The following is a 23,846-nucleotide window of genomic DNA, read 5'->3' on the forward strand; positions in this document are numbered from 1 at the left end:
ATAGACAGAGCCCCAGCCTGCAGATGCGATGCTCTGTTCCTGAGATCACACAGGATACATGCCAACACCGGTGTTCCCTGCAGTTATTTGTAGTGATGCCCCTGGGTCCAATACCTGTTTGGGAACATTTAGATGTTATTAATTTAGTACTATTTTTAAGTACAGATAAGGTGGCAAGCATGATACAAGCCCTCAAATATAGATATTTCCCGCACCAAGGCGTTGTAATCTCAGGCCCTGATCCTGCAACCTGTTCCAACAGGGCTCCATGTGGGGACAAAGAGGGGCGGATTTAGGAGTAGGTGACCACCTGGCGTGCCAGACTTGAGGATCACTGGGCTCGGGGTGCTGTTATTTTTAAAATGAAAAAGTTTCTATAAGCTTAGAGGAAATTAATTTTTTTATTTGCTTATATATGGCATGAATAAATACAGATTTACAGATTCTAGCATGCAAATTTATCGTCTTATATGACAGGGATAAATCATGGATGCAAATCATGCATCAAAGTTGTGAAATGGACTACAAATACAATAAAAAATAAGGTATTCAAAAGTTTAACAAATGGGAGGGGGGGTGCCAAAGACGCTCCTTGCCTGGGGCACCATTTGGTCTAGAGCGAAATTTTGTCTTATTATCTCTTTTTCCTAATGATTCCCAACATTCTGTTAGCCTTTTTGACTGCCACAGCACGTTGAGTGGATGCTTTCAGACAACTATCCACAGTGACTCCAATATATCTTTCTTGAGTGGTAACAGCTAATTTAGACCACATCATTTATGTATGTTGGAATTATGTTTTCCAATATGTATTACATTGCATTTATCAACATTGAATTTCATCTGCCATTTTGTTAACCAGTCACCCAGTTTTGTGAGATCCTTTTGTAACTCTATGCAATCTGCTTTGGACTTAACTATCTCAAGTATTTTTGTACCATCTGCAAATTTTGCCACTTCACTGTTTACCCTTTTTCCAGATCATTTATGAATATGTTGAACAGTACTAGTCGCAGTACAGACCTCTGCTGTTCATCTCTCTCCATTCTGAAAACTCGCCATTAATTCCTACCCTTTGTTTCCTATCTTTTAACCAGTTACTGATCCAGGAGAGGACCTTCCCTCTTATCCCATGACTGCTTACTTTGCTTAAGAACCTTTGGTGAAGGACCTTGTCAAAGGCTTTCTGAAATCTAAGTACACTATATCCACTGGATTACCCTTGTCCACATGCTTGTTGACTCCTTCAAAAATTCTAGTAGATTGGTGAGGCATGATTTCCCTTTACAAAAACCATGTTGACTCTTCCACAACAAATAGTATTAATCTATGTGTCTGCTAATTTTGTTCTTTACTATAGTTTCAACCAATTTGCTTGGTACTGAATTTAGGTTTACCAGTCTGTAATTGCCAGGATGGCCTCTGAAGCCTTTTTAAAAAATCGGTATCACATTAGCTATCATCCATTCATCGGGTACAGAAGCTGATTTAAATGATAGGTTACATATCACAGTTAGTAGTTCTGCAATTTCACGTTTGAGTTCCTTCAAAACTCTTGAGTGGACTTATTACAGTTTAATTTATCAGTTTGTTCCAATATCTTCTCTAATGCCACCTCAATCTGGGACAGTTCCTCAGATTTGTCATTAAAAAGAATGGCTCAGGTTTGGGAATCACCCTCACATCATCAGCCATGAAGACCAATGAAAAGAATTAATTTAGTTTCTCCACAATAGTCTTATCTTCCTTGAGTGCTCCTTTAGTAACTTGATCATCCAGTAGCCCAACTGGTTGTTTAGCGTCCTGCTTCTGATGTACTTAAATTTTTATTGTTGTTACTTTTTGAGTCCTTGGCTAGCTGTTCTTCAAATTCTTTATTGGCCTTCTTAATTATATTTTTACACTTCATTTGCCAGAGTTTATGCTCCTTTCTATTGTCCCCAATAGGATTTATTTTCCCCTTTTTAAAGGATGCCTTTTTGCCTCTAACTGCTTCTTTTACCTTTACTTCTTTTTCTTGTTTAGCTACGGTGACACTTTTTTGGTCATCTGACTGTTTTTTAATTTGGGGTATATATTTAAATTGAGCCTCTCTTATGGTGTCTTTAAAAAGTTTCCATGCAGCTTGCAGGGATTTCACTTTGGGCACTGAACCTTTTAATTTCTTTTTAACTATCTTCCTCATTTTTGTGTAGTTCCCCTTTCTGAAATTAAATGCTACCATGGTGGGCTGCTTTGGTGTCCATCCCCCCAAAGGATGTTACATTTTATGGTCACTATTATCAAGTGGTTTAGCTATATTCACCTCTTCGACCAGATGCTGTGCTCATCTTAGGCAAGTCATATCACCTTCCTATGCCTCAGTTTTCCCATCTGTAAAATGGGGATAATGACACCCACCTCCTTTTAAAGTGCTTTGAGATCTACTGATGAAAAGCTAGGTATTACTACTATAATGGACCCAACCCAAACCCCAGCTCTGAGTAGCCCTGAATTCTGGACAAGCTCAGCTACAGATGTGTATCAGGCACCCTGATGTGCCGGAAGATCAACGCCAACCATTGATAAGAAAGCCAGCCCCCCAGGACCAGCTGTGCTGGCTGCCTGTAGAGGGCAGCCTGTGACTTCGCTGGGCTCCCTGGCTCTGGGTTCGCCTGAAGGCTTTTCAAACTAGTTTTCGAGCTTCGCCTCCTTCCCCTGCGTCATGGAAAAGGCTGGAGTGTGACAGAGGGACCCAGCTGTGGAGCGGGGCAGAGGAATCCAGGGCCACCTGGGGGCAAAGCAAACAGGTGGAGCCCCCGCGCTGCAACAGGCAACTCCCCAAAGCTTACGGGAGGCACCCCAAAAGAGCAGGAACACGAAGGAATAAACAAGGAAAACTCGAGCAGTGCAAATCCAGGAGGAGGAGCCCAGAGACTGGGGCTTCTTCTCCTGCATAAACGCGCTGCTCAAGGAAAGGACGGTGCAGGCCGGGATCATCTCGTGCTCGCAGAGCTTGGTCGGGTCTGATTCTGGGCCGGCCAGCAGCTCGACAAGCTGGAGTGAAGGAAGGAGATGTCTGATACCGGGAACCAGTGCCTGCCCCTGGAGAAGGGGGTCTGAAGAGACACGTGGCTGTTTGGGCTTCCAGGTCCCCCCCCGGCACAGCGCCCCAGCAGCAAGGACTGGGACCACAGCAGGGATCTTTACTCCCAGCCCAGTCTGCGTGTCTCCTGATTTTTCCCATCCATCTCTCCAAACGGAAGTGCCTCTGTTTTGCTGAATTCTTCAGGCAGCTTTTCACCTCCCCCCTCCTCCCCCGGACACAGGGAAACGGATTCGCATCCCCCACCCCCCTTGCAATCCCTGGGAATTGGGAAACTTTATTGTCACTGCCTCCAAGTCTTCCGTGAGTGTTCCGAAGGGGGGGTCGAGTGGATCACTTGTTCCCTTGCCTGCCGCTTTTCCTTGTTCATTCTGGAAACACTGATTCTGCGTTGGAACTTCGGTGGGTTTTGTGTGCAGCTCGTTTGCAAAGAAGGGAATTTATTACATTTGTGATGGTTGGCTTTTGTTTCCTCTCCAAAGGGCTGGATTATTATTTGTTCTGACTGTATCGATTTCAGGGGAACTGACCAGGAAATAATCACAACAAAAGAAACCCCTTTGCCAAACAGGATTCAGGCTGAATCCATGGAGCTGACTCTAAAATCTTTCAGACCTCATCAGGGACTTGTCTAACTTGGTGTTTGGTGAGTGAGTGGCAAATGCTTCCCTTTTTACTTGGCACTTGCCAGTTTGGGTTGTAAAAGTGATTTAAAGATTCCATATCCCTGAGGGGCCAGATACTTCTCTTTTTGTCTCAGTTTTAAACTTCGTGAACTTTTAACATCTTCTGGAAGAGGGGGTTTTTTAGGTGACTGTTTTGTTGTTGCAGTGTGAGAGGCGTGACACATTGAATTTTGGATTGCTTTTTGGCTTTTTATTTTCCTCCACCCCCCTTGAGATTTGTGGAATTGCAAAATATTTTTGTTAAGATCATTAAAGGTTGTGCTTTTGTTTTGTTTTGCCGTTTTTAGAGGCATTTTTCAAGCACTGTGATTGTGAATTGCACTGGATCTGCTTTTTGGAAGATGGTTCAAGATTTATCTTTTTTTTCTTAATCCTTAAAAAAGAAAATTCCAGCAAAAAAGGGACCTTTGATTACTTGTATTTGATCAAGACTGTTTTGGGGTATTTTGAACGTAAATTCAAACGGAAAAGGTGGACAGTGCAGGGACAGATTGCCAGATAGATAAAATTTACATGGAGCTGACAACTTTATGGATGTGTGTCCATCTGACTGAGGCCTATATCACCTAAATGAGGGGTCAAAGCATGTTTGATTTTCCTAGGAATACCATTTTTAACCGATGAATTTAGACTACAGTGTTCACTTGAATGTATAGGCCTTGGAGTTAAAAAATCTTAGAAAAAATATATAAATATATTTGTTACTTCAAGGTGAATTCAACTAAACACTTTTCCACATCACTGTTATAGATTATAAGACAGTGTCTCTAGCTGTTAAAGTGTCTGAGGTGTTGTTTTAGTGGTGGTTGGGGGTTGAGTTATACTGTCCTCCTGGGAGCAGCCATGGCGTTGAAAGCCAGAGCACTTTACAACTTCCAGAGCGAAAACAAAGAAGAGATCAGCATCCAGGAGAATGAGGAGCTGGTGATCTTCAGTGAAAATTCCCTGGATGGGTGGCTGCAGGGCAAGAACAGCCGAGGGGAAACTGGCATCTTCCCCGCCTCTTATGTCGAGGTCCTCCGGTCCAGGTCGAGCTCTAGCTATACAGACTATTCAAACAGTCCAGCCAGCTCCCCTGGGAATGAGTCCTTCTACATGCCCCCTTCCAATACCAACACCTCTCACCAGGGCAGCTTTGAGGAGGATGATGATGATGATTGGGATGACTGGGATGATGGCTGCACAGTGGTGGAAGAGCCACGGGGCAGCCCTGGCACCAATGGGCACACCTCCCCTAACCTGCAGTACCCTCCAGCATACCCCCACCAGAATGCTGGCTATCGTCCCAAGCCAGCCTTAGAAAGGCAGGACAGCATCAGTTCCTCCAAGAGGGGCAGCGTGGTGGGGCGGAACCTCAACCGCTTCTCCTGTTTCGTCCGCTCTGGGGTGGAGGCCTTTATCCTGGGAGATGTGCCCATGATGTCCAAGATCGCTGAGACCTACTCCATTGAGATGGGCCCCAAGGGTCCCCAATGGAGGGCCAACCCGCACCCTTTCATCTGCTCTGTGGAGGACCCCACCAAGCAAACAAAATTCAAGGGCATCAAGAGCTACATCTCCTACAAGCTGACGCCCAGCAGCATCAATGCGCCGGTCTACCGGCGATATAAGCACTTTGACTGGCTGTACAACCGTCTGCTGCACAAGTTCACAGTGATCTCGGTTCCCCACCTGCCCGAGAAGCAGGCCACTGGGCGCTTTGAGGAGGACTTCATCGAGAAGCGCAAGCGGAGGCTGATCTTGTGGATGGACCACATGACTAGCCACCCTGTGCTGTCCCAGTACGAGGGCTTCCAGCACTTCCTCACCTGCCGCGATGATAAGCAGTGGAAGATGGGTAAACGGCGGGCAGAGAAGGATGAGATGGTGGGGGCCAGCTTCCTGCTGACCTTCCAGATCCCTACAGAGCACCAGGATCTGCAGGACGTGGAAGACCGGGTGGACTCCTTCAAGGCCTTCAGCAAGAAGATGGACGATAGTGTCCTGCAGCTGACGAACGTGGCTTCGGAGCTTGTGCGTAAGCATGTGGGGGGGTTCCGGAAGGAGTTCCAGAAGCTGGGCAATGCTTTCCAAGCCATCAGCTACTCCTTCCAGATGGACCCGCCCTACAGCTCCAGTGCGCTCAACAACGCCATTTCGCACACAGGCAAGACGTATGAGACTGTTGGGGAGATGTTTGCTGAGCAGCCCAAGAACGACCTTTTCCTCATGCTGGACACTCTCTCTTTGTACCAGGGGCTCCTCTCCAACTTTCCAGACATCATTCACCTTCAGAAAGGTAAGCCATGCCCAGGCACAGCTTTCTCTGGGCCTCAGTTGCTGCCATGATAATGCAACAAAGCCTGTCTCAGGAGACCGCCCCAGGGACAGGCAGCACTTGGACCCTAGCATTCCCTGCCCCCAGGGACTTCAGTTGGAGTTGTGGTTGCTCCAGATCTCTGCAAGTTACTGAGGTGCCTGAAGTGGAACGGCTAATATTAGAGGCCACGTTAGGAAATTTGGGCCTAAGTGACTTCCCCAATGCCACACAGTGAGTCAGTGGCAGAGCTCAAGTGTTGCTCCCAGCCTTGTGTTCAGTCTCTTAGACCAAGCTGTCTCTGGAGAGGTTTGTTTGAATCTCTGGAACCAGGATATGGGCCAGGATCAGCCTTATGCACAAGCCAGACGTGCTTCTGCTTAATGCTCTATATTTCTTGGCATTCCATGTGACTGTCTGACATTTTACCTCACTCTCTCTGTGGCACGTGGTCTAATTTCTCTCCTGCCGACTCACACTGGGAAGGGGAAGCCCAGTGCATTTGGCAGCCCTGTGATTGGTTCCTTGCTGGGGAGCCCAACCCTGACAGGAACTTCCTTGAATTTACCCTACTTTAGAATCACCTCATGCCCATGACCAGCCAGTTCCTCTTCCTGGTCCTTTCTCATCTCTTTCATTCAGATAATGAAACCTTGGTTTACTATCCTGTCTCTCCAGTAATGAATAGAAAGGAAATCTAGCGATAGATAAATCCCAGTTTCCCCACACTTGCAGAGCTGAATGATTATCATCAAATGTGATACATTCGTATTTGTGAAGCTGGTGCAGGGAGCAGCCCAGGACTAATCTGAAAGTTCCTGCTCCCTCTACCAGTGCAGAGCAGGTGAGGCAAGGAAAGCACTTGCTAAAACTCCAGGGTAGAGAGGATCAGTCATCATCACGCTCTGCATGGGAGCCAGGCTCATGTTTGCTGTCCACCCACATAGTCAGTCATTTGCCTCTAGGGAAGCCCAAGGGCCTCTGTTAGCTCCTCTCAGAGAGCTCAGTCCTCTTCAAAGCACCAGAGAGCAAGAACTCTTGGAAATTCATTGCCCCATGTATGCCAGTGCAAAGCCAGAGAGCTGAAGAATTTTGTCTCATCCCAGCAGGGGACAGAGAGTGCTCAGGAACCAGGAGAAGATTATTGGCAAGGTGGGATCGGCAGGGCCAGCACAAAGTCTGGGCATGCTGCTTGTTGTCAGAGTAGCGGGCATCAGAGTTTTGGTGAGGTTGCTGCTCACCCCTGCTATGGTGAGAGGCGTGGATTTCTGAACACACTGTGTCTGTGTTTGCCTAACAGCAGAATTATTAGTGCATGGGAGAATCCCTATAGAAAGCAGTGCACTTGGGGAAAGGCAGTCCCTTTTAATCGCAGAAGTCACACTGCTTGCCCCAGGCGCCCTGTTCTTATGTGACCTGGTGAAAGTCAGACATTTGGGTGTTCTGGGGACAGGTGGTGAAACGAGTTATTGCACTGTAAAAAAGCCAAGATGCCCAGGTTAGAGGTGCTGCAGGAACAAAGAAAAAACACCTTTATCCTTCAGAGAGGGGTAGATTTCCAAAAGCACAGGCACCTAACTCCCACTGGAGAAAAATCTCCCCCGTAGACTCTCTGTCTTCCTTTAGGGTTGCCAGTCCCCCTAACCTGCATTTACATCCATGGGGAGGAAACTGACAAGAGGAACCAGCTCTGATTTTACTCCAGGGCAAATATTTTGTCAGTGAAAGGTTTGGGTGGGAAGGCTATGTTGTTAGGTGTTTTTCTACAGTGCCATTGTATGAATCCAGGAAGCCATGGCATGTACAAAAGGGTTGTGGTTTATGGGTGAGATCTGGTTTCACTTCCCAGAAAGGTGAGTCACACCTGGTCTGCAGTAAAGGGAAAAATGCTTATGTGTTCTTGAGGAAGTGTCCTGCTAAACACTGAGGGCCACTTTTAAACTGAGGCCTGGCCTACACTACAGGGTTAGGTCGATGTAAGCTGCCTTGCATTGACCTAGCTGTCTTCACTTACATTTGGCTTCTACTGACGTAAGCGCCTCACTACGCCAGTTTAGTAACACCACCTCCCTGAGCAGTGTAGAGTCATGGTTGGTGAAATTATGTTAACACAGTGTCAGTGTAGATGCTGCATTGCTTACATTGACAGTTATTGGCTTTCAGGAACTGTCTCACAAGGCCCCATATGGACAATACAATCGACACAAGCACTCCTGGTGAGGATGTGTACCACTGCCAACACAAAGAGCCAAGTGTGCCCACACACAAGCGATGTAATAACTGTGGTGGCTGTGTGCCGACATAAATCAGGTCGGCAAAATTTGGTAGTGTAGATGTGGCCTTAGAAGAACCCTGATACGTCAAGTGGCCCCATTGGAATGAATGGCACTACTAATGGAGTAAGGGGCTACTCACTGTGTGGAAGGATGGCAGAATCCACCCCTGGGAGAGCAGCTGACACCACACAGAAAATTTCAGATAGAAACAATTCTTCTTAAATCTTGTGAACCAAATTCCTCTTGGGTGTCACTCAGCTGCCTTCACTGCACTTACCGCAAGGAGGAATTTAACCATCAAGATTTTCTATATTTCTTTCCACTTATTCTTTATTACTAAGGCCTTTTATTTGAAAGTAGGGCCCACAACCTGCCCTGAGTGAGGCTTGTGGCTGTAACCAAGGGCAGGCTTTGGCCTACAACCTTTGTTTCTTACGAAAGCCTCTGTTCCTGCTACATCCTGACCAGGAGTCATAATCCTCTATTTGTGACATCACGTTAACATCCACTGTCTGCCACCTACTGTGCTGTCACAGAGGACTCTAACCTCAGGTCAGGAGCACGCAGCTGGAGTGGATAGAAACTCTTAGGAAGGAGAGATCCTGTTTTCATGCAAATGGACTTAGTACTTAAGAATGGGGAAGAGAAGTGCTGCAAACAGCAGCGCAGAAATCCTTCTCACAGAATTAAAAAAAAAAATAGAAACATTTCCCACGAGCATCAGCTACTCTCCAAAGCATTGTCTAAATGGGGACTTCGTTCTTGCTGTATTTTGAGCTAGTTAATTTCCAGTGAACTTGAGTTTAAATGCTAAATTAGTTATTCCACAAAAAGTGTTCCTGGTTGTGGCTCACTTTAGGGCTTATTCTGACCTTCATACCTATTTCTCTGTCTGCATCATTTTTCCTTTGACTCACCCTGAGCCTCACGGTGAATCATGGCCAAGATAAAACAAAGGTGGAGTGCCATCATTTGCACTTACACGCATGTTAGAGCTTGTCTAGATGAGAAAATTGCAGCAATTTAACTTATGGTGTATTTAAAACAGATTTAGTTAAACTGATGCAAAAGGCTATGTGGATGCTCTTATTTTGGCTTAAACCAGGGATATTTTGATTTAGTCAGTTAGGGACAGCTTTAAGGTAAACCAAAATAAGCCATTCTTTAACCAAAATAAGAGGGTTCAAGCAGGGGTTTGCACTCATTTAAATCAGTGTGAAAACTGATTTCAGTTAAACTTGTGCAACTTCTGCATTTGGACAAGGCCTCAAGTGAATCGGCAATCAATAAACCAGAGCTACAACATGACCAAAAATTCTGAGCTAGGCAAGGCCTAAAAGTCAGAAATCAGAGAGGGAAAAGCTCTGTCTATTAGTTTAGTCCTCAGAAGCTAAAGTGAGATTGAAAGAGGACTCTTGTATCTGTCTCTGAAGTGGCTAGTTGACTGTCAGCTCTTTGGGGCAGGGACTGACTTTTTGTTATACGCATATATAGTGCCTAGCGCAATGGGATCCTGATCAGGGCCTGTAGGCACTCCTCTGATATAAACAATAAATAATGAAGTCCCTTGTTAAGCCCATTTTGACTTGTCTTGGACACAGAGCAATATCCTTTGTCATCACTGCATTTTAAAATCAAGGCTGGTTGAATTGTTCGTTGCTAATAATAGTCTGACGCTTCTGGTTTGCAGTAAGTTACCCCAGTGCAAAGTGAGGGTGAAACACGACCATCCTGATCTGGCAGCACTTTACACTAGAGCTGGTTGGAAATTTTTAATCAGAATGTCTTTTTTGACAAAAAATTGTCATTTTTGTTGAAATTGACATTTTGAAAAATGTGTCATTTCAGTGAAATTTCCTTTAGAAAGAAATGAAATGAAGCTTCTCAGTGACATCGAAACATCTCATTTTGACATTTCTTGAATGGACTGTTTCAATTTTTCATTCTAAAACAAAATTTGTTGTTTTTCATATAAAAACCAAATTTTTAAAAGAATTTAAATGATTGAAATTGGAAGGAAATATTTTGATTGTTTCGAAAGGAAACATTTCAGTTGACTCTAAAATAATTGGGAGGGGATTTTGTTTCACAGGAAATATTTTATAAGTTTTCCATTTTAGAATGGGGAAAAAAATTGAAATTGTGGAATTTCCTATAAAAAGGTAAACTCCGGTTCCTGCTCAGCTCTGCATTACACCCACTTCACATAATAAGGCAGCGGAGGATGTAAGGCAAGAGAGGATAGGCCCAGAGTTCATTGAGAATTTACCCTTTTATTTTCTTCCTAAACAGGCTTAAAGTTCCAGAGGGGTAGCCCTGTTAGTCTGTATACAGCAAAAAAAAAAGAGTCCTGTAGCACTTTAAAGACTAACAAATTTAATTTCTGCAGGCATAAGCTTTCGTGGGCTGCAACCCACTTCGTCAGATGAAAGAAATCAGATGGGGGTATATATATACATCCAAGGGTAAGGAACAACAATGCGGAGGGTAGGTGTTAGCAAAGTCCATTGAATTAGAGTAGATGAGGCCTATTCACAACCATTAGAAGGTGAGAATGTGTGAACAGTGACAGTTACTTCTTGTAATGAGAGAACCATTCCAAGTCTCTATTCAGACCCAGTTTGACTGCGTAAAGTTTGCACATGAGTTCCAGCTCTGCAGTTTCTCGCTGAAGTCTGTTTTTGAACTTTTTTTGTAGAAGTATGGCAACTTTCAAGTCAGCTACAGAGTGTCCTGGGAGATTGAAGTGCTCTCTGACTGGTTTATGGGTGTTACCATTTTTTATGTCTGATTTGTGTCCATTTATTCTTTTGTGTAGTGACAGTCCGGTTTGGCCAATGTACATGGCAGTGGGGCATTGCTGGCACATGATGGCATATATTACATTAGTAGATGTGCAGGTGAATAAGCTCCTTATGGTGTGGCTGATGTGGTTAGGACTTGTGATGGTGTCACTAAAGTTGATGTGCGGGCAGAGCTGGCAACGGAGTTTGTTGCAGGGATAGGTTCCTGGGTTAGTGTTCTTGTTGTATGGTGTACAGTTGCTAGTGAATATTTGCTTCAGGTTGGGGGGCTGTCTGTAAGCAAGGATAGGTCTGCCTCCCATGGCTTGAGCGAGTGAGGGATCATCTGCTAGGATAGATTGTAGATCCTTAATGATGTGTTGGAGAGATTTTAGCTGGGGGCTGTAGGTGATGGTCAGTGGTGTTCTGTTGTTTTCTCGGTTGGATCTGTCCTGTAGTAGGTGACTTCTGGGTACCCGTCTGGCTCTGTCAATTTGTTTCTTCACCTCTCAAGGTGGGTATTGTAGTTTTAAGAATGTTTTATGGAGATGCTGTAGGTGTTTGTCTCTGTCTGAGGGATCGGAGCAAATCCGGTTGTATCTTAGGGCTTGATTGTAGACAATGGATCGTGTAATGTGTCCAGGGTGGAAGTTGGAGGCATGAAGATATGTATTGCGGTCAGTTGGTTTTCGGTATAAGGTGGTATTAATGTGACCATCCTTTATTTGTATTGTAGTGTCCAGGCAGTGGATTTCTTGTGTGGACTGGTCTAGGATGAGGTTGATGGTGGGGTGGAAATTATTGAAATCCTGGTGGAATTCTTCGAGGGACTCTTTCCCATGGGTCCAGATGATGAAAATGTCATCAGTGTAGCGTAGGTAAAGGAGAGGTGCTTGGGGACGAGTTTTGAGGAAGCGGTGTTCTAGGTCAGCCGTAAAAATGTTGGCATACTGTGGGGCCATGTGGGTGCCCATAGTTGTGCCACTGACTTGAGGGTATAGATTGGCTCCAAATCTGAAGTAGTTGTAGGTCAGGACAAAGTCACAAAGTTCAACTACCAGGTGTTCCATATCATCGTCAGGGAAAATGTTCCTGCTGACTTGTAGTCCCTCTTTGTGTGGAATGTTGGTGTAGAGAGCGTCTGCATCCATAGGGGCTAGGAGGGTGTTTTCTGAGAGAGCACCGATGGATTGTAGTTTTCTCAGGAAGTCAGTGATATCATGAAGATAGCTAGGAGTGCTGGTGGTGTAGGGCCTGAGGAGAGAGTCCACATAGCCTGACAATCCTGCTGTGAGAGTGCCAATGTCTGAGATGATGGGGTGTCCAGGATTCCCAAGTTCGTGGATCTTGGGTAACAGATAGAATAACCCTGGTCAGGGCTCAGGAGGTGTGTCTGTGTAGATTTGTTCCTGTGTTTCTTTAGGGAGTTTCTGGAGTAGATGTTGTAGTTTCTTTTGGTATTCCTCAGTGGGATCGGACAGTAGTGGCTTGTAGAATGTGGTGTTGGAGAGTTGTGTGGCAGCCTCCTGTTCATAATCTGACCTATTTATGATGACTACAGCACCTCCTTTGTCTGCTTCTTTGATTATAATGTCAGAGTTGTTACTGAGGCTGTGGATGGCATTGCATTCTGCATGGCTGAAGTTATGGGGCAAGCGATGTTGCTTGTCTACAATCTCAGCTTGTGCACGTCAGTGGAAACACTCTATGTAAGTCTAGTCTGTTGTTTCGACCGTCAGGAGGAGTCCATGTAGAATTCTTCTTCTTGTAGTGTTGGTAGGAAGGTATCAAACGTGGCTTGTTTGTAAGTTGTTCCCTTTAATTAGTCATGGTGTTTGATTTATTATCTAAGTCACATGAGATTGTTTTGGCTCCCCTGGTCAGAATGATTGAAACTTTTAAAGCAAGAGTACAGCACATAACTATCAGTGAATTACTAATGTCCCTGTTCTCATGCGAATAGCCATATTTACAGGAAGAGCATCCAATCCGTTAACATTCATGTGAACAAACTCTCATTCACAGAGTGTTTACATATAGTGAATAATAAGGGCAGACAAACAAGGTCAAACTATAACAGTTTTCTCAGGAAGTCAGTGGTATCACAAAGGATAGCTAGGAGTGCTGGTGTCATAGGGCCTGAGGAGAGAGTCCACATAGCCTGACAGTCCTGCTGTGAGAGTGCCAATGCCTGAGATGATGGGGCATCCAGGATTCCCAGCTTTGTGGATCTTGGGTAGCAGATAGAATAACCCTGGTCGGGGCTCAGGGGGTGTGTCTGTGTAGATTTGTCCCTGTGTTTCTTTAGGGATGTTGTAGTTTCTTTTGGTATTCCTCAGTGGGATTGGAAGGTAGTGAGTAGTCCAATGGATGTTCACACATTCTCCTTTGCATTATTCGTCCAGGTTCATTTAAAACAAAGGATACAATGGTAAATGGTGCTGATTCTGTGTGCGTGTATTGTTGCTTGGAGGATTTCCCTATATGTGTCCTGAGTAGACTAAGATCTTCCAGATAATTCTTGCTCTTGGCTGGGGACAAGGTGGACATGATCTTTAGGGACCTAACGCATCTCAAAGTGGGAGGGTTTTTGGTGATTGTCTTTGTCATCAGGTCACTGCCCCCTGTGCTAATTTCACTCCACATCAGTTTCCCCAGTAGGGTTTTCAGCCCATTCTGGAATGGCTCAGCTCTGGCCATTTCACTATGAAAGTTCAAAAACCGACACCACCCCATGACCCCCTGCTGCTGGGGTAGCAGAGTCTAAAGTCACAGTCCCCAGATAATCACAAAATAAAGGAGTCTTTGTTCCAGTTCTCATCACCTCTGAGGTTAATCATCCACCTGCCCTCTGGGGCTGAGCTCTCAGCCCCCACCTTCCTCTCAGGTGAGACACCCCCTACCATGGCTTGGCTAAGCCATCAGCAGGTCCCAGATAAACCGAAACAGTCCAGCGTCCGGCATCCCTTCTCTTCATGGAGGCTCTGACCAGCCACAGTCCCGGTTCCTGGCTCCTGCCAGGCTTCTCTCCCCAAGTCAGAACAGTTGGTCTGCTCTCCTTCCTAGCCAGGCCAGCTATAACTGAGACTGGGGACTCGGTGAGCTGTCCCCTTCCTATAGGCCTGACCTAACACCCACTAGGGGTGGGACTGATTGTGCTCACTGCAATTCATTAACCCTTTCCAGCCTGTGTGAGGTTTGTATACCCCATTGCAGTCTTATACTATGTGTACCACTCCAGTTACCTAAGGGATTAGGACATGTCACAGGCTCACATTGTGACTAGTTAATGACTTGATCTTTCAGGTGAACAAAAAGATAATCTAACATCATTCCAGGAGACTGGGCAGGCAAGGCCTCTGGCTCAGTCATGTTTCTAATGGCAGGGGTTCTAGATAATGCAATCCTAGAAGCTGGAAAGGGAAACAACTAATTTGGTTATCTAGTCATCCTCTTTCCTGGCAGAGCAGGGACTCTGTCTGGAGGCTGTTTGGAGGAGCTGGATAGTGTTGGATCTGGTTTAGGGTGACTAGTAAATCTCACTCTGGCTGTAGTTAGTTGCCTTTCCTCCAGGGTTGGGTTGAGGCCCATTGTTGGGAAAGTGTGGGGAGGTGCTGTGAATCTTTGGATAAATTAACCTCTAATGCCTGGGCAGGCCTGATCTATCTAGTGCTATGTCTTCACTGCAAAAACAGATGTGTTTTTAGTCTGAGATTGTTAACTCAAGATAGCTCTCTGGATGTAAAATCCTAGTGAAGACAAAGGGACAAGGAGTTGTACCTCAATGTACCATATCAACACTATGTCTTCCTCCAGCTGGGGTCTACCTACTTCAACTAGCTCCATTGCGGAAAAGACCACAGTTCCTTCTCTCCATTACCATTTTACACGGCGATAGCTATCTCTATGTAAAAACACACCTAGTGAAGACATAGCAAGAGGAGGGAGGAAGGAATTAGGCTAAGTGCTGATGGCCCTCTCTGCAGTGTGGCTGGACTCCCTTGGTGGGGCAGGGAGAGTGAAGAGTTTTAACTGGTCCTCTGAGAATCTGGGGGGGAGTGGGAGAGTCAGACCCCACGTACACTGTGGCAAACTCGCCCTCAATTCTGTGCCAAGGGCCCTGATTCTGTGGCAGTTGAATGTAGCAGGCTGGAAATGCCATGGCAGTCTCAGGTGAATTTCAGCACTCATTAGGGGGGAAGCTGGGAGCTTTGGTGGCTTAGGAGGGGTTGAAAAGGGTTTATGAATGTGGGATCAGCTCTCTAGTGGGCTGTTTCTGCTAAAGTCATCAGCAGTGAAATAGTTAACAATGTTAACATTTAAATCATCATAATTAGTCTTCAAACCCTCTTGAGATAAATGGGCGCGTTCACACCTCTGTGAGCTATTTCTTCAGGCTCTGTACAGATTCAGCAGACTATGCTGCATTGGCTATGCTCCGTTCATGATTGGAAGATTTTCTTCACAACCATAAGGGTCAGAGACTCCGAGTGAGGTTTTCAAAGCTGCTTAAGGGATTTGGACACTCAATTAAAATTAATGGGAATTGGGCACCCATTCAGATCTCCCTATGGTGGCTTTGAAAATCCTCCCCTTCCCCCCTTTTTTAAAAAATGAAATATGAAATATGGAGCACTGGGGGGGTATCCTGTGGCAAGTTCTGACACTAGCGAGTATATGGGGTTGCATGTGAGAAGAAGAACAAGCATGACACATGACGTAAGATAAGGGAAAACACTGATTATTCCCTGAGAACAGTGCTCCTCAGCAGTTCTGGAGTTGTACAGAGACATACGCAGCATTTTCCACAACTGTATCAAATGCTGTTAGGAGCTGATGTGATTCCCCTAACATCTTACATGAGTTAGATTTCAAGCAGGAACTCAGAAAGCCATGCCTAGTCCTCCTAAGCCGCTAAGTCTTTAATTCCCAGCAATCCTTGCTCTTTGGGCGGTAGAGATGTTAATTATTTATTTATTTTTTTCCATAGGTGAATAGAGTACCCGTGAAAGTTACTGATAGCAATTGCTAGAGCCAAACATAGGACACACAGGTACTGTGCAAGCTGCCTTCGTGCAGCTCCGCCAATGCATCTTCATCCTGACATGCAGGATAGTGTTGCCAACTATCACGACACTTGGTGGTGTTCTTAAAGCCCCAGCTCCTGGAGTCACATGACATGAGACTCTCAACTTTCATTTTAAAATAAAAAATATCTAGCCAACAAAGAATAATTTTGAGAATGTGATTCCTAAAGGCTCAGAAACCAGAAGGCAAAACTCCCCCCCCCCCCCCATTTATAATTTAAAAAAGCTCATGATTTTTAAGCCAATCTCATGCTTTTTTGGGGACCTGAACCCTGATTTTTGAGTGCCTGGATTTGGCAATACTGAAGAGTTCCTGCTATTCTGTCCTGGACAGAGCTCTACTAATGCACCTCAGTGCTGACTAAGCAGCCTCTGCTGATCTGGCCTCTTCTGCCGGGGTCCATTTCTTATAACAAATTTTGTAGTGGTTTTGTTGTAATTGTTATTTATATAGTGCCATTGGTGTGCACAGGTGAAGTGCCTTGAGGATCTTAGTCACATATGCATGTATATGGGAATACATATATGGGAATACATAATAACATTAATAATAAGGCACACAGGTACAACACAGCAGAATACACAACACACAGGGCTTGACTGTCCTCTGACTTTCACTGGTGTAAATCAGGAGTAACTCCATTGAAGTCAATGGAGTTGATCTGATGTAAAATTGGTGCAAGAGGTTGTCCACATGAGAAAGTTGCACTAGTTTAACTTAAATAGCTTTTGAAACTAATTACATTAAATTGGTGCAAACTCCTCCTGCATGTGTGTGCATGATCTTATTTTGGTTTATGAGTGACTTATATCAGTTTAGCTTAAGACGACTGGGAATTGGTTTAGACAATCCCTGAGAGGCCCACAGAATGGTGATCTAAAGGCAAAGCCTACAGTGATATGGACAAACTTCCCCTATGGACAATGATGAATCCACTGTATTTAGACTAGGTGACCTAATCTATGTTTGTACCTGGGACTTGGAAGGCGAAAGGTTATTGAAGACTTTGGGGCCACTCTAACCACTGCTCACACTGCACGTGTGGGGGCAGCTGCACTACTACTATCGAGATTGTCCTGCCAAGGAGAATTCGGCTTGATGCTGGAATTATTGGGTGAGGGTCTGTGGCCTGTGCTATGCAGGAGGTCAGAAGAGATGATCCTAATGGTTCTGTCTGGCCTTAAAATCCATGAATCTATGAACTGGGGTCTGTTCCATCCTTCTGTGGTGGCTGTCAGGGGGAAGATAAGTGCCCCATGTCATTTTGCAGTAAGAGAAAGAAACAGCAGGAGTATCCTTCTCTCCCATCACTCCTGCGACAGATCCAAAGGTGGATAAACTACTGCTCCATGCCTGTCTCTCACCTATATGGTCACTGTGCTATTCGAACTGAACCCTTTGCTTCGTCAGGTGCTTTGAGGTATCTAAGACACTGTATATTCCCATCTTCTCTCACTCTCCTTCCTTCTGTTAATCTATTGCTCTGCTAGCAGATTTGATGTTCTGGGTTGCTGCAATGTAGATTTATTCCTGGTGTATGATAATCTAATAATAGGCCTTTATGTAGTTTGTTTCATCAGTAGTTCTCCAAGATCTTTACAAAGGTGAGTAAGAATTATTTTTCCCTCTTTACACATAGGGACAGTAGATAGAGGTTAGGTGACTTGCTGAAGGTTACACAGCAAAGCAAGCCAATGGGAGAGCTGGAGATAGAGCACAGGTCTCTTGATAATCAACCTGGTGCATTATGTACCAGCTGATGCAGGATCTATGTTCTGAGAACAATGGGCTATTAAACCTGGTTGTTGCCCAGCCACGTTCTAACAAACATCGATCTAGCCATGTGGTGGAGCCAAACTGTGTCATGCCTTGATGAAAATATAGCCTCTCTCTGGTCCAGATCAAGCAGTGCTATAGTATTGTTGCTTCTCTATAACACACAGGGCCTTCAGTGGATCAATTCCTTCTCTTGTGCAGGGAGCAATGCTTACTCAGAGATTGCTCCACTTGGCCCTGATTCTCATGCACTGTTGTCAAGATCTCTCTGTGGAATGTTTGGGTGCATTGGTGCCTTCCCAGTGCCTTGGCTGTACAGTGAAGCAACACGCAATCTGCTCCCATCTGAGAGAGGGTGATTTCCAAAGTGAAAGGCCTTGGATTGATGCAGTTTTTCCAGCTGCCTGTTACAGTCTCATATATTCAGATGTTTGGGAGACTGGAAAGGACTAAGGATGAAGAGGGAGGGCATCATTTGTGTGGCTTGGCAGTGGGAGTGCTGGATTTTTCCAGGAGCATAGGAATGTGTAGGCATTAGTAGGTATGTGAACCGGAAGGGAAAGACCTGGTTCTACAGCCAAAGGGGAACAGAACCAGACCATGGTGCATCTGTAGCTCTCCTGCTCCTCACAGTGAGCATTCATCTCTCTCTTGGGGTGCTGGGGTAGAAGAGGAGGACATAGTATAGCCTGGAGAGAGGGAGCATTGGAACACACTCTTTACAGCTTACTAACCTTGGCTATCTCATTTCTCTCCCCCTCGCAGGAGCCTTTGCCAAGGTGAAGGAGAGCCAGCGGATGAGTGATGAGGGGAAGATGGATCAGGATGAGGCAGATGGGATTCGGAAGCGCTGCCGTGTAGTCGGCTTTTCTCTCCAGGCGGAGATGAACCACTTCCATGAGCGGCGCATAGCGGACTTCAAGAAAATGATGCAGTCCTACCTGAAACAGCAGATCATCTTTTACCAGAGAGTCAGCCAACAGCTAGAAAAGACGTTATGCATGTACGACAACCTTTAATGCTTTCATGCCTGATGCATCTGCTTCCCACTGTCCATCTGGACTCGCGTACTTTGCTCCTTGGAGCCCTGCAGATCTTCCAGTTTGAAATGAACTGAGAACAAATGGAAACTCATGACGCTAGTGACCAAATTCCATTTGGCTTTCCCCCATTTTCCTGGAACTGATTTGTGGAGATATGCAGGAAATTGTTACACTCATGTCTTCCGGCTGACCATTCCACGTCTTTCCCTAATAGGTGGATCCCCACTCTCCTCCCATCTCTCAGAGTTTATGGGCAGGACATAGGTACCTTTCACAAGGGAAATGGACACTGACTCTATGGTGCTCCCTCTCTTTGTAATAAGCTTTAGTTTCTGGAAACATGTTCCCGTAGAGTAGGGAGGTGAATACACAATATCCCAAGTAGAGTTGGTCAAAATTTTGCACACAGAAAGCTTTTCTGATAAGGAAAAAAGGCCTTTATTTGAAACCAGAACTTTTTTTTTTTTTTTTAAATTCTCATAATTTTCCATTTTTCACGAAAGTTTCTGCGAGATTTTTTACCAGTAATTTTTTACTAGAAACATGTAAGGAAATTGTGACTGAAATCTTTATTGAATGTGTCTGTTTACCAAAAATGTTCCATAGCGCTTTCAAATAAAAGTTTGAATATACAAATATCGCCAAAACTTTTGTGGAAAATGGGCCCATTTCCCCTGAAGTGGAACCAGTTGTGAAATTTCATGCACAACTGTTTTTTCAGCTTTTTGACCAGCTCTAGCAACAAGATAGTTGGCACTGGAGTGCTAGGCTTCAAACGGACTCCTGGAAATTCCACGAGCTGTAGCTTGGTTGCCCTCCAGTCGTTTTCAACCCTAGGAGTGTAATAATCCTGAATCAACCTGCTCTTGGAACAAGAAAGCAACATAGCAAATGCCTTAGGAAAGATCATTCTGCCTCTAGAGTGAGGAAGGTTATGGAGCCATCCGTGTTGTTTCCATGTGGCTCAATCCCCAAGAGGGAACAGATGAATGCTGGGGCAGGACTACGTGTGTGATACAAAATAATGTCCCCTCCTGAATCCTCTCACCACAGCTGCCCACCCCAGAATCCACTGGGACTGAGACTCATCTCACACTGGCTTTACTCTGACATGACTTCAGTGGAGTCACCACTGCTTTACCCAGGGGAGGGGAGAATCAAGCCCACTGTCTCCATGTTGCTGCACTTGATGCTATTTGAGTTTTAAAGCACCAAAAGCAAAGAATTCTTTAGTGGCCTTGGTAAGAGAGGGTGGGCCAATGCCCTTGCATGAATTCGGAGTAATTTAACTGTAGTCACTGGATTTACACTGGTGTAACTGAGGCTTGGTCTACACTGCTTGCGGATTTCGGCGGCAGTCGACAGGAGATACATAAGCTACACAGAGTAGCTTGTGTATCTCCTGTCAACTTCCTAACTTCTACTTACGATGGGGTCCCCACTGCGCTGCGTCGATGGGAAATGCCTTCTCATCGATGCAGCATTTCTCTTCTTGCGGGGGTGGATTAATGGCGTCGACCTCTGGGTTCGATTGAGCAGGTCTCCAGTGCCACTCAATTGATCCTGCAGAATCAATTCTGCACTGCTGACAATGCCACCGGCAATGTAGACATACCCCGAGAGCTGAATTTAGACCTGCATCCCCTCATCTACTCCCACACCTCCTCTGAGCCCTTCATCCCCAGCTAGGGTTGTCTTCCCAGCCATTCATGCAAGGATGAAACTGCCCGGTGTCATACTGGCCATGACACCATCCTCCCTGCCTGTTCCTTATCTGTCCCCTAGCACTATGGTCTAGGACATATCCTTAGGCCATCAAGATGGCTCAACAAGTCCCCCTTGGTTGTATGAAACACATCAATTTGCACTGGTGGCTCAGGATGCCTTAGCTTTCCTTTCCTAAGGGGAACTTTGCAGCTACTTTCCAGGGATGCCAGCAGGTGAAATTACCCTCTCTCCTTCCCCCCCAGCACTGGGCTGCTGCACTCCTGGCAGAAGACTAGCCCTGCTGGCCTCACACTTGCAATAGGCCTCATTCCCAGCAACACTAACCCTGTGAGATGAGTGTTGGAGATAGAGGTGCTCAAATTTTCTGGTGTCAAGGGCTGTGTTGGGGACTTGCCTGGAGCTTTAGGCCTGCATCTCGTCTCATTTTCCACATGCCCCTTTTGTATTGACAATAAATGCAAACAGCTGTCATGTTTGCCTGCACTGATTCCCTCTCTCAAGGAAGGTAACAGGTAGCTCATGGGTTGGGTTCCCCAGTTCTTGGCCTTGAGCACTGAGAGGATGTGCAGATTCCATGAGGCCCTTTAACTCTGAGGCTGCAGTTCCTAGCTTCAGTTGATATCACTGGTTGATGTTGGTGAGTTGACTCTGTACAGAAACAAAAGGCCTCATTTGTAGAGGTGCATGGTGTCTGCAGCTCCCTCTGATTTCAACTGAAGCTCCAGTTGCCCAGCTCATTGTGAAATCAGGCCTTGAGACCATATTTGCTGTGGAAGCCATCCTCCCACAGAGGACAAGGGTACAAGCTCCTCATCTCCCAGTCATCAGGGTCCCCTTTATGAGGCACCAAGAGCATTGAAACCACTCTGTGGAGAAGCAGTGATGCCAGCAGCTACCCGCCTTCCCCATATTCATTGTGGTTATATGGACCCCACAAAGAGATGCAGAACGGAGTTGGTCTGTTCTCTGTCACCCTCTTGGAAAGCAGCATCTATCCATGTCCAAGGAAGGGGAACAATGGTGGTGCAATTTTGCTTTGAACAATGGAGACTTTTGCAACTGAGGAGCTGCCACTAGCAGCTGTCACATGTTTTCCCTGGCCTCACGTCTTACAGTTTTTTTTTTTAAACAAGCCCTCTTGAGTTTCCCTTGTGTTAGAAATAAGCAAATACCCTGCTTGGGGGTGGAATTATCCTTTTGCTGGAGGAGAGATGGAGCTAACACTTTGCTGGAGGGGTGGAGTTTGGGGACAAACAGAAGGAAAGGAGAAGAACATTAGGCCAGCAAAAAAAATGTCCCATGGTGGGGGGAGGTGGTAGTTTTAAATTTTCTTGTCTAAGCAGTAGGATTCTGGGAAGCAGAGGCTGCGAGTATAGCCACTCCAGAATAGTGTGTGGCTTAGGAGGAGATGGGAGAGAGCAGTAACTGTGATGCTGCACCGGGAGGCAGATGGGCCTGGGACGAGGGCCTTGTTTTTAAAGGGAAATGTCCGAATAAATTACAGTGACGAAAGCAAGTTGGGCCTGCTTGGAGTTATTCCTGGATTAAAAATTGCACTAGAGTCATGTGATCCAGCAGCATATTGTTAAAACAGGAACATCCCTGGGAATCCAGAGGGGCTGCATCTGGTCACCATTGGGGTTGAGTTCTGCTGGTTCATGTTTTTGCATCCTCTTGACAGTTAAGATTTATCCTTAATTTTCAATAAAAATGAACGTCTTGGTGAGTGCTGTGTAGCAAACATGCCCGCATTCCTGCTGCATCTTCACAGCCGTGATTCCTGGCACATACGTTCTCCACAGTGGGTTAACACCCTTCCCAACAAGGACTCCTGCAACAACAGCCTTGTACTGGAATATAGGGCCTGGCACTCCTCCACATCTCCTACTGGGAGAGCCTGAGAGAGGGTTACTCCCTAGAGCTGGCACTCCTGCACCATTCCAAGGACAGCATTGTGCTGCTGTAGCTCAGAGCCCCCTCCTGCCCCTGCTCGACAGTATTTCCTGCAGGGAGAGGCAGAGCCTGAGCAGCTGGGCATCCTCTCCCATTCCCGCCTTGTTACAGCACCTCCTGCTGGGGGAGGCTGGGCCTGGAGCAGCTGTGACATAACTCCATTTTTCACCCCTGGATCCAGCAGGCTGCACTTTGCTTTGTTTACTGGCCTTGTGCTGTTAATGCAGCAGGAGGGTTAACAACTTGTTTGCGTCCCAGCTGGCTGCAGAGTTGTGGGATGTAGTCACTCCGCAGGGGCAGGATGAAAGTTTTTGTCTTTGCCACATGTTGAAACCAGATGTTCCGGGACCAGCCTCCTGTTGAATCCCATTCTCCCTCGGCGAGGGCACACCGTGAACAATGGGACGCTCTCTCCTTCCCTGTGAGTCCGAGCGGAGCCCGCAGCAGAGAGCCTGCTGCTGCCCTGGTACCACACAGACGGTGCCGCAATGGAAGAGGGGCACCAACAGGCCCATCCGGAGAAACGTAGGGCCCCAGACCCCCACATTTCGCTCTGTTCATGCGGATGATATGGGGCCCTGGTGCTTGGGGCAGTAGCACGACGGTCCCGTCTCCTCAGCGAGAAGCCAGGTGCTGTTCTCCCCATCGCCCGGCCCAGAGATGCCAGGCCACCCAGCCCATGGGGACCAAGGGCAGGATAGGGATGGTGCCCCTTGAGGGCGCTCTGCTGGGAGAGCCCTGGAACCAGCACTTAGCTCTGCTCTGCCGGTGAAACCCCCTTCTGATTCGCTGCATTCCTCACTGCTCCGCCCCGTGGGGCAGAGCAGCCAATCAGAGCTGCCTGCAAGAAGCGGGCAGCGCTCGCCTCTCTCCTCAGGGGCTGACTCCATTCTCACAGGAGGGGGGAGGAAGCAGTAAGAGCCCCCTACGCTCCTGTGAGCAATGGGTCAGTCTGCTCTCCCCCCTCTCAGCAATAGGTCAGGCTGCTCCTCCCCCTCCTTCCCTCCCTCCCACACTCAGCCTGGGCGGCACAGATGGCAGTTGGTGGCAGTTGAAGCCAGTGGCAGCCTGGGCTGGGGTGTGTGAGGTGAAGATCTCCTGGGGCCACAGGAGGGGAAGAGGTGAGACTGGG

At 46.3% G+C, this 23,846-nt stretch overlaps 1 protein-coding gene across 2 annotated transcripts; it reads left to right on the plus strand.

Moving 5' to 3' along the window:
• The first annotated feature begins 2,749 nt into the window (after window positions 1-2,749).
• SNX33 (sorting nexin 33) lies at window positions 2,750-22,697 on the plus strand. Of its 2 annotated transcripts, none has more exons than XM_067534615.1 (2): window positions 2,750-6,049; window positions 18,756-22,697. In XM_067534615.1, the coding sequence occupies exons 1-2, from the start codon at window positions 4,615-4,617 to the stop codon at window positions 19,007-19,009; spliced, it is 1,689 nt and encodes a 562-aa protein (XP_067390716.1). In that variant the 5' UTR covers window positions 2,750-4,614; the 3' UTR covers window positions 19,010-22,697. The 2 variants fall into 2 exon arrangements, with proteins under 2 accessions (XP_067390716.1, XP_067390717.1); XM_067534616.1 differs by lacking the exon at window positions 18,756-22,697 and adding an exon at window positions 16,117-16,390.
• Window positions 22,698-23,846: the final 1,149 nt, after the last annotated feature.

This window comes from Emydura macquarii, unplaced genomic scaffold (assembly GCF_026122565.2).
Source record: "Emydura macquarii macquarii isolate MOO-44397 ecotype Brisbane River unplaced genomic scaffold, CSIRO-AGI_Emac_v2 contig_3451, whole genome shotgun sequence".
Taxonomy (NCBI): Eukaryota; Metazoa; Chordata; order Testudines; family Chelidae; genus Emydura; species Emydura macquarii.

Excerpts from the sequence above, each read along its gene's own strand:
- SNX33 (XM_067534615.1), top strand. The coding sequence starts at position 4,615 with ATGGCGTTGAAAGCCAGAGCACTTTACAACTTCCAGAGCGAAAACAAA. Across the intron at positions 6,050-18,755 it reads CATCATTCACCTTCAGAAAG|GAGCCTTTGCCAAGGTGAAG; the intron begins GTAAGCCATGCC and ends TCCCCCTCGCAG.